The sequence below is a fragment of the Symphalangus syndactylus genome, chromosome 1, assembly GCF_028878055.3.
Source record: "Symphalangus syndactylus isolate Jambi chromosome 1, NHGRI_mSymSyn1-v2.1_pri, whole genome shotgun sequence".
NCBI classification, from domain to species: domain Eukaryota; kingdom Metazoa; phylum Chordata; class Mammalia; order Primates; family Hylobatidae; genus Symphalangus; species Symphalangus syndactylus.
Window position 1 is genome coordinate 43,129,608 of NC_072423.2, and position 11,558 is coordinate 43,141,165.

General features: G+C 38.9%; 1 protein-coding gene across 1 annotated transcript; it reads left to right on the top strand.

Moving 5' to 3' along the window:
* Positions 1 to 4,523: 4,523 nt before the first annotated feature.
* Positions 4,524 to 5,181, top strand: LOC129458063 (large ribosomal subunit protein eL29-like). The gene has a single exon (XM_055233590.2). It carries the CDS (start codon positions 4,573 to 4,575, stop codon positions 5,056 to 5,058), a length of 486 nt encoding a protein of 161 aa, XP_055089565.1. The 5' UTR covers positions 4,524 to 4,572; the 3' UTR covers positions 5,059 to 5,181.
* Positions 5,182 to 11,558: the final 6,377 nt, after the last annotated feature.

Genomic DNA, 11,558 nt, shown 5'->3' on the forward strand with positions numbered 1-11,558 from the left:
AGTGTTCTATTACACTCTTGGTTTATTCTTTCTCATTGTTTTGTATGAGATTTTCCCCAGTTTTTCTTTTACCTTTAACTTTGCATCTGGTAATTTTTTGTCTGTCAGATTTTTTTAACGCAATTATAGATAACAAACATTCATTTATTGTTTTTAGGTGGCATGTCCAAATTTTAAGAATGTCTTCATTCTGGGATTTATTTTTAAATTAACATTTTAGAAGATATTTGTATTAATTTTATTTTACATTCAAATATTTGCTTCATCTACACTTGATGTTGGTGCAAAAAGAAAGAGCCTAGGAAAGGTGACTCATGCCTGTAATCCCAGCACATTGGGAGGCCAAGGTGGGCAGATAACCTGAGGATCCTAACACTGGAGAACCTGGATTCTCTCGAACATAGAGTCATTAGTACCACCTGGACCAACCTACATACTGAATTAGAATCTGCATTTTAACAAAATCCTTAGGTCATTCACATGCATGTTAAGATTTAAGAATCTTGGCCTTAGCATATCTGATTATTAAATTATGACTCTGTGGCTCTTCTACTTCTAATCCTGTACATTGCAGTGGATCAGGTCATGGGCACATTCCTGATTTCAGACTATGTGTTTAGAACGATGGACTTCTCTTTAGGAAGCTAACTTTGTTACAGACTCAAGCTTGCTGTTTCTAGACCTTTTTTCCCAGGAAGCTCTGTAGATCTTGATGCAAACAGATTTCTGCCAAACTATTCCTCCAGACTCTCAAACACACTTGAACTTGACTGTATTTTACTAAGTGGACTCTGATCAAAGTGGAGCATCCTACTTCACTTGTATTATATGTCATTTTTGCTCAAGGTTCTTTCAATATGGGACTCAACTTTGAATTAACAAAGCAAATCTATTATTGTAGGAAGATTTTTCTCTTGCCTCTCAGTCAGCAGCAAGTCTTATACAAAGGTTCTATCAGTTATAGACAAATATTTGCATAAAACAGATGAGGGAGGAATGAAAAGTTAGGAATGTTTCGAAAATACACACCAGGACATTCTCATGCCTCATAGATTGAGAATCACTTACGTTTTCTAAAAGGCTTGCTTAACTTTTCCAGGCAAATTTAGTTGATGAGCTTGAAAGTATTTAGCACTAAGCCACAAAATGGTTGAAACTTATCATCTTATCTCAGGTGTCTATACACACATATCATGAACAGCATCACCTTGTTATCATGAATATCATCATGAGATTGTCTACATGCTTTACCATTTATTCAGAAATCTGATGGAAATTCCAAGCTTGTTTGTTTGTTTTTACCTCTCACTCTGTAAAGTAACAAGATAGTCAGACACTTCATTCATATGTCCTATTATTGGACATAGTAACTATCTTATAATGACTCAAAGAAGAAATATTTTCAAAATAATCTAACAAAGTGAAAAAAACCTAATCTAAGTAAATAGAAACATTATTTTTAGTTTAATATCAATCCAGGCTTCTAAAGGTGCACAGGGAACTGATCAAATAAGTGGCATAGCTGCAGCTGAGTGTTGCTATCCAATGCCACCAGCACATGGATGCTGAGCCTTCTTATGTCTCCATGCAACCAACTAGTCAAATAGATTCAACAAACAGAAACCAAAGGACTGACTATACAGCAGCCTCTGAAAAAGAAATTCATGATTTTTCCTGGTTGTCAAAAGTACAAAATAACAATCCAAAATACACTGTAAAAGGAGTGACTTACAATCCTCATTACTGTATAATGATTTCACTATTAGAAATGGTTTTCTATTTCTGTCTTATGATGTTGCTCTTATACTTGGATTCAAATTATTGAATACATGTGGATGTAGGTCTAGAACTAATTTATTTTAAATAGCCACCACTGAATTGACAGGCCACTCATTAAAATGGATTAATTCTGGACACAGTTTCTTATAATGGGAGGAAACAATGGTGGGCTAAGGAGCTAAGCTGAGTAATGAAGGACGTGATCATAGCCTCACTCCAAAAGTTCAGTTGCAGTAAGTGTTGGACCATGAAACTAAAGTAGAGGAATGACAACGTATTCCTAAAGGATACACTAGTCAATAAGTGGAAGGAAAGCTTGATAAAAAATGAAAGGCATGACTAAAGCCAGAGGAGTGTCTAGAAAGTCCCAAAGCGCATGCACAAACTTGAGGCACTGTAGTGAAACTTTGTCATTAGTATCAACTTTTGTCTAACACAGATTAACCAATCAAGAGTCAAATGCTTATGTATAAAGCACACTGCTTTAAGCAATTTTGGAGAAAATTTTTAAAATGTACTGGGTACAGACAGTAACTTCAAAGAATTCCCAGTCTAGCTACAGACAAATCTAATATAAAGATAAAATAAAATCTTAGAAATAATGCTAAATACTATATATTTTTACTACTGTATTAATTTCTTCTACAACATTACTATTTTCTGCAATATTTCCAAAATATTGTTGAGTAATTTCTCCTTAGTCAGCACTAGTGATAGAGAATTCACTAATTCTCAAATTGTTAGAACAATGTATTCCATTGGGACAATTCTAATGCTTAGAAAATTCCACTCACTATTAAGCCAGTCTATGTCTCCATACTTTTCATTACTCACTTTGCTGTGATTTTTGTTTCATATTATTTAATCTTCTTCTCCAATATAATATTTCAAAAAAGTGATTAAACTAGAATCCTAGTTTCTACCCTGATGCCTATTCTACGCCTTTTTCTTGCCTCACTTAGAATGCTCCTTTCTGGGCCAGGCGTGGTGGCTCACGCCTGTAATCCCAGCACTTTGGGAGGCCAAGGGGGGCGGATCACAAGGTCAAGAGATCAAGACCTTCCTGGCCAACATGGTGAAACCCTGTCTCTATTAAAAGTACAAAAATTAGCTGGGCGTAGTGGCGCATGCCTGTAATCCCAGCTACTCAGGAGGCTGAGACAGGAGAATCGCTTGAACCCGGGAGGCAGAGGTTGCAGTGAGCTGGGATTGTGCCACTGCACTCCAGCCTGGCGACAGAGCAAGACTCCATCTCAAAAAAAATAAAAATAATAATAATAATAAAAAAAAGAATGTTCCTTTCGGTTGACTCTTCCTAATTTGGCATGGTTCCAAGGGCTCCCACAATCAAGATATTTTTCTCCTAGCTGAACTCTCATTCCATTTTAATGTCCCACTTAAAATATAATTTTAAATTCCACTTAAATGGTTCCATTTGGAGTTTTCCAAGTACAGTACTATTGATGCCAAAAAAAGGTTTATTATTCTCCTCAGATTATCACCTAAATCAAAGACAAAATTATCTGATTTATCAATTTTATCTACCTATTTATGTGCATTGATCTTTTACTCAATCAAATATTTTTTGGTTTCCCTTATATTGTACTTTTGCTCTGCTTCAAAAATCTTAAGTATGAGACATTTCCATTTATTTTTATAAAATAATTATATGGCTGATATGCAAACAAACAAAAGATGCATGTTTGGGTGCACATGAGGAATGCTTCCATTAAGAACACAAATCATAATATACCTAGTTTTCTACCCTGTTGTCTAAATTCTGATATTGGTGTATCAACCCATGTACCCATACGTTGTCCAGGAAAGAGTGGCTTAATAGTAGTTCAACAAGAAACAAAGACAATTGTACTTAGGAATATGCTGACATTTTTAGAGGTGTTCCATGAGTTGTCCCAGGAGTAGTGTCAAGTTGGAGGCAGCAGAGCACAATTCTGTTGTTAACATGTTATAAGGCCGGGTGTGGTGGCTCACGCCTGTAATCCCAGCACTTTGGGAGGCTGAAGCGGGCAGATCATGAAGTCAGGAGATCAAGGCCATCCTGGCCAACATGGTGAAACCCTGTCTCTATTAAAAATACAAAAATTAGCTGGATGTGGTGGTGTGTGCCTGTAATCCCAGCTACTCAGGGGCTGAGGCAGGAGAATCGCTTGAACCAGGGAGTCGGAGGTTGCAGTGAGCCGAGATCATGCCACTGTACTCCAGCCTGGTGACAGAGTTAGACTCCGTCTAAAAAACAACAACGACAACAACAAAACAATAAAAAACAGTTTGTAAAATAACATGCTTCATCTGTCAGTCATTCATTGCTTGAAGTTGAAGACACTGCATCCAGTTAACACATGAAATATGTTCTTCCTCTATTCTAATATCCAATGGGGTTTTAAAGATCTGTTGAATTTGGGATCAGATCATGCAGAAATTCAGGGGAAAACAACCCTTAGTAATTTTAGGGTGTTCCTGCCTATCCTTGACTGACAAAAGCCATGTCTTAGCAAGGAAGGTTTAGAACACACGAGAAAATTATGACACCCAATGTGACTTGCTGTGGGTTACTTCAAAGTCATCTTTGGAAATTACCTTTGCATGCCATGTATCATGTGAGTCTCTGTGCTAATGCTTCCCTAATACATCTCTAGAAGGAATCCTATGCATTAGAAAAGGCTTACATTTCCATTCAAATCCAACAGAATGTGCAATAGATAGTACACGTTTGAAAAATATTTTCCTCTTCCGGTTCTAGGCGCTTCGGGAGCCGCGGCTTAAGGTGCAGACATGGCCAAGTCCAAGAACCACACCACACACAACCAGTCCCGAAAATGGCACAGAAATGGTATCAAGAAACCCCGATCACAAAGATATGAGTCTCTTAAGGGGGTGGACCCCAAGTTCCTGAGGAACACGCGCTTTGCCAAGAAGCACAACAAGATGGGCCTAAAGAAGATGCAGGCCAACAATGCCAAGGCCATGAGTGCATGTGCCGAGGCTATTAAGGCCCTCATAAAGCCCAAGGAGGTTAAGCCCAAGATCCCAAAGGGTGTCAGCCGCAAGCTCGATCGACTTGCCTACATTGCCCACCCCAAGCTTGGGAAGCGTGCTCGTGCCCGTATTGCCAAGGGGCTCAGGTTGTGCCGGCCAGAGGCCAAGGCCAAGGATCAAACCAAGGCCCAGGCTGCAGCTCCAGCTTCAGTTCCAGCTCAGGCTCCCAAAGGTGCCCAGGCCCCTACAAAGGCTTCAGAGCAGATATCTCTGCCAACATGAGGACAGAAGGACTGGTGCGACCCCCCACCCCTGCCCCTGGGCTACCGTCTGCATGGGGCTGGGGTCCTCCTGTGCTATTTGTACAAATAAACCTGAGGCAGGGAAAAAAAAAAAAAAGAAAAATATTTTCAGCCTATTATGTTAAACAAGAATTTCATAGTTCTTCCTGTCTATATTAAGGTTAAACTGTTAAGTTTTGACTAGACAGAGAAAATATTTGTTTAAAGAAGATCTTTCATATTCTCTTTTATTTATCACAGCATGAGAGGGAAAATTGTGTTTCGTTTTTTGTTTGTTTTTGAGACCGAGTCTCGCTCTTGTTGCTCAGGCTGAATTACAGGGACACGATCTCAGCTCACTGCACCTCCTCCTCCCGGGTTCAAGTGATTCTCCTGCCTCAGGCTCCCAAGTAGCTGGAGTTATAAGCACCCACCACCATGCCCTTTTTTTTTTTTTTTTTTTTTTTTTTTTTTTTTTTTTGTATTTTTAGTAGAGACAGGGTTTCACCGTGTTGGCCAGGCTGGTCTCGAGCTCCTGACCTCAGGTGATCCACCTGCCTCAGTCTCCCAAAGTGCTGGAATTACAGGCATGAGCCATTGTGCCCAGCTGCTTTTATAAAAAAAAAAAAAAACATGAATAAGGATGCAAAGTTAACTGTCTTCTGGTATCCTGATTGAATGTACTTTGTTCCTTCCAGATTTTACTTCAAGTACATTGAGAAGCCCAAGAAGACAAACACATTACTAACACCACAGGCAAATAATCTCAAAGCCATGAAATCTAGAGATATTAACAGGACAAAATGATAGGACAAAAGAGAAAGGCGGTATTTGGAATTGATCCACCAATACAACCCAATATAGACACACTTCCTGTCTTTACCTAAACCCATTAACATAACCCCATATGTTGCCCCCAGGTCCCTACTCCCCAAAAATGGCCCCACTATTTATAGTTTCATCAGAAACTCTTATTGTACTCTTTGCATAAATGTATAATTTTTATAGTTTTTAGAAAATATAAGTTAAATTTTTGATGTGCTTAGTGATGCTCAGCCAGAAGAAGACTTGGGCATTTTTTCTAGAAGCTTGTAGAAGAAAGAACAGATAGCAGGAAATAGAGCCTAAGATATTCTATACCTATATCACAGTTTTCCTATTGAAAAACGTTGGCATCCTTAATTTAAACTAGAGCATAAATCATTTTTTATTGCTAGTGCTACAAAATTTAAATCACTCTCATGAATACTGTCTCTTCACTTGATATAATTTTTTAAGACTTGCCATAGAAATTGTGTCTGGCTTCTTAGCAAAGTTTCTTATTTATAGGTTATCATGTTTTGTACCATGTGACTGGACCTTCCCCCAGAGCTAACTGGAACAGCACCCATGGGCTGGCCAGGAACTGGGCTGTTAGTTCAGAATGAGAACTCAACAGACTTGTGTTACCTACAGTGGCATAGCACCCCGGATAAGTCTGAGTTGCTTCATGGAGTTGTCAGAAACCAAAATAAAAAGAGACTCTAGGGCTTAGAACACAACAAATGTCTCCTTCTGAGGACATGATTATTCATAGAACCACTGTTAAAACTTGACAGCTTGTGTCACCCTAATAAAACAATTGATATACCCTGAATCACTGTCTATTTCTCTCTAAAGTCTATTTGCATTACTTCTGAATCCTTTCTTGGTCTCTCTCTAGGTCTCTTTCTTGGTCGAGAGAGAGAAAGAGAGAGAGACAGACAGACAGACCAAGAAAGGATTCAGAAGTAATGCAAATAGACTTTAGAGAGAAATATACATATACATACACACGTATATCTCCCTAAACCCCACTAACTGAAACACCTGGAATATGTTCCTATTCTTTACGAGGTAAATGAGCCTAATTTATGTAATGTTTGGGGAGCAGGGGTCAGAAACCAATACAGTGATATTGCTCAATTGAAAGCACTTCTCATTGGGGACACAGAACATAATAATTAGCATTGTTGATACTCAAGCACCCTATGGTACCAACAGGCTCACATTTTTCACAATTGCTAGTTCTTTGCTACTGATTTTGATTCCATGTAGACTCAAGTGGAGACAAAGAGATGGAAATGTTTGGGAAGTTCTGCTTGGGAATTAAGGTCCTGTCATAACATTTAAGCCAGAATGGCAGAATTGGGTATAAAATGCGTGCCAACAGTTTGCATAGTTCACAAATCACAGAAAACAGAGCCAGGAAAAGATTTATCCAAGCCAATTCAGACTGGTGTAAACAGATGTACCACTTCTGTGCACTTTGACATTTCGGAGACAGGATTTTTGAGTGTTTTTATCTTTCACACTGGGCTTGAATAATTATATAAAAGGAAGTATATTATATAGCACATAAAAACATTTTGAAACTATATTTAATAGTGTTTTCTTTTTCTCTTTGTCCCAGGCCAATGATAATCATTCCCATTTATTTCTCAGCAATGTGAAGAAATAATGAGCTTTGACTTTGTTCCCATGACAAATGTTTATAAAATCTAACAACTGCAGAGGAAAAGATGGAAAAAAATGAGAAAGGATGGCAAGGAGAAAACAAAAACCTCAATTCTTAATTATTTGGTTGCTAAACTCCAATGATGATTTTAAAATGATCAGAATTTTAAATCTGGTATCTGAGTATGGACGCTGCCCTTCTCAGTGAGGCTATAAGAAGTATGAGCCAGAGGCAAATGTACAGAAGATTGAATCAGCTGATGAAGGGTCTGAACCATTTCTACTCTTAATGACTAGGGTGTTCCTAGGGACATCAATTGGCTTCTGGATTTAAATAGGTAAGATACATAGACTGGTGAATAGATGAATGGGGGACAGACCAATAAAACGAGGACCAGAAATCATATTCTACTACCATACAGAAATTAGTGAAAATAAGAAACATTTACTATAAGTTTTAATTTATTTTTTGAAATGACAGATTAAATTGTATGTATTTATTGTGTATAACATGTTTCAAAGTATATTTACATCATAAATAGTTAAATGTAGCAAATTAACAAATGTATTACCTCACATAGTTATTTTGTGGTGAGAATACTTAATATCCATTCTCTTAGCATTTTTCAAGAATATCATATATTATAATTAACTGTAGTCACTATGCTGTACAATAGTTCTCTTGAACTTATTCCTCTTGTCTAACTGCAATTTTGTATCCTTTGGACTAACAAGATGATTGTTTTAATAGTTCCTTAAAGAGATAAAGGACAGGGTGGTACTATTGCTTTGGAAGACAGAATTTGGGACTATAAAATTAATTTTATTTGGCTACTATGCTAACAGACTTATCAGATAGAATAAATAAACCTTAGATATCAAGGTTTATGTCAATAGAGCATACGTTTCATAATTCTAAATGAGAAAACATATATTCAAAAAATTAAAAGTTATTCCTATGATAACTTTACTCATTTGCATTCCAATATGCTTCCTGGAGTAGATGAGAATTGAGTGGCATTAAAGGTAATAGATAGGGAAGTAATAGATAGGTAATAGATCCAGGAAGTTGACTGGATCAAGAAGCTTCACATCTGATTTGAACTCCAAATCACTTCATTAATTATAACCACAAACCAAAGGCTACAAACCCTGGGGCTAGTGATAAGGCAAACTGACATATAAGCCAGAGGGCTTAATAACAAATAGATCAAAGTTGGAGACAGAACAAACCATGAAGTCCATGTCACTGGGAACAGAGACAGCTGGCTTAGTGCTAGAAACCAGAATGAACAGGCACAGTGCCAAAAGTTGATGCCAGAACAAGGGCACAGACATCTGACTTAGCCCAGAAGCTATATAATGTGCAAGAAATATTAATTGGCTACTTGACTGAATGAGCGAATGTTGATAAAGAGTTATCTAGCTAAAACAATCAATTCAATAAAAAGCATCTGCTTTGAAAGTGGGGAAGAAATAATATTTAAAATTACATAATTCATGAAGGAGGACAGTCAATAACCAGTGATAATTCTATCATTAATAGTAGTAATACATAGCTTTTATTGAGCATTTACTATATAATAGCAAACACTACATACATTATTACATATTATCCTTATCAAAACTCTCTGAAATAGGTGATATTATTTTGGCTTCATTTTTTTTAGGCCTAGTAAGATTTACAAACCTTTTTATATCACCTGGCCACAAAGTGGCTGGACCTGAATTGCATCCAGTTGTGGCTACTTTCAAAACTTAAGCCCTTAAGATTCTAAAGTCACTCGTGTGACTTTCATTAACAGATATTTATTGATTAGCTGTTACGTTTCAGTCAATCCCTAAGGCTTTGCAAGAAATGAAAAGATAAGACACAATATCTTCTTCAAAGAAGATTATAATCTAACATAGTCTAAGAAGGAATGATGTAAGAATGATATGAGAGGGGTGGAGCCAAGATGGCCAAACAGGAACAGCTCCAATCTACAGCTCCCAGCGTGAGCAACTCAGAAGACAGGTGATTTCTGCATTTCCATCTAAGGTACCGGGTTCATCTCACTAGGGAGTGCCAGACAGTGGGCGCAGGACAGTGGGTGCAACGCACCATGCGTGAGCCGAAGCAGGGTGAGGCATGGCCTCACTCGGGAAGCGCAAGGGGTCAAGGAGTTCCCTTTCCTAGTCAAAGAAAGGGGTGACAGACGGCACCTGGAAAATCGGGTCACTCCCACCCTAATACTGTGCTTTTCTGATGGGTTTAAAAAACAGCACAACAGGAAATTATATCCCACACCTGGCTCGGAGGGTCCTATGCCCACGGAGTCTTGCTGATTGCTAGCACAGCAGTCTGAGATCAAACTGCAAAGTGGCAGCGAGGCTGGGGGAGGGGCACCTGCCATTGCCCAGGCTTGATTAGGTAAACAAAGCAGCCAGGAAGCTCGAACTGGGTGGAGCCCACCACAGCTCAAGGAGGCCTGCCTGCCTCTGTAGGCTCCACCTCTGGGGGCAGGGCACAGACAAACAAAAAGACAGCAGTAACCTCTGCAGACTTAAATGTCCCTCTCTGACAGCTTTGAAGAGAGTAGTGATTCTCCCAGCATGCAGCTGGAGATCTGAGAACGGACAGACTGCCTCCTAAAGTGGGTCCCTGACCCCTGACCCCCAAGCAGCCTAACTGGGAGGCACCCCTCAGTAGGGACAGACTGACACCTCACACCGCCAGGTACTCCTCTGAGACAAAATTTCCAGAGGAACAATCAGGCAGCAGCATTCACAGTTCATGAAAATCCTCTGTTCTGCAGCCACTGCTGCTGATACCCAGGCAAACAGGGTCTGGAGTGGACCTCTAGCAAACTCCAACAGACCTGCAGCTGAGGGTCCTGTCTGTTAGAAGGAAAATTAACAAATAGAAATGACATCGACACCAAAAACCCATCTGTATGTCACCATCATCAAAGACCAAAAGTAGATAAAATCACAAAGATGGGGAAAAAACAGAACAGAAAAACTGGAAACTCTAAAAAGCAGAGTGCCTCTCCTCCTCCAAAGGAACGCAGTTCCTCAGCAGCAATGGAACAAAGCTGGATGGAGAATGACTTTGATGAGTTGAGAGAAGAAGGCTTCAGACGATCAAACTACTAAGAGCTACAGAAGGAAATTCAAAACAATGGCAAAGAAGTCAAAAACTTTGAAAAAAAATTAGACGAATGGATAACTAGAATAACCAATACAGAGAAGTGCTTAAAGGAGCTAACGGAGCTGAAAGCCAAGGCTCGAGAACTATGTGAAGAATGCAGAAGCCTCAGGAGCCCATGCAATCAACTGGAAGAAAGGGTATCAGTGATGGAAGATGAAATGAATGAAATGAAGCGAGAAGGGAAATTTAGAGGAAAAAGAATAAAAAAATGAACAGAGCCTCCAAGAAATATGGGACTATGTCAAAAGACCAAATCTACATCTGATTGGTGTATCTGAAAGTGAGGAGGAGAATGGAACCAAGTTGGAAAACACTCTGCAGGATATTATCCAGGAGAACTTCCCCAATCTAGCAAGGCAGGCCAACATTCAGTTTCAGGAAATACAGAGAATGCCACAAAGATACTCCTTGAGAAGAGCAACTCCAAGACACATAATTATCAGATTCACCAAAGTTGAAATGAAGGAAAAAATGTTAAGAGCAGCCAGAGAGAAAGGTCGGGTTACCCACAAAGGGAAGCCCATCAGACTAACAGCGGATCTCTTGGCAGAAACTCTACAAGCCAGAAGAAAGTGGGGGCCAATATTCAACATTCTTAAAGAAAAGAATTTTCAACCCAAAATTTCATATCCAGACAAACTAAGCTTCATAAGTGAAGGAGAAATAAAATACTTTACAGACAAGCAAATGCTGAGAGATTTTGTCATCACCAGGCCTGCCCTAAAAGAGCTCCTGAAGGAAGCACTAAACATGGAAAGGAAAAACCGGTAACAGCCACTGCAAAATCATGCCAAATTGTAAAGACCATCGAGGCCAGGAAGAAACTGCATCAA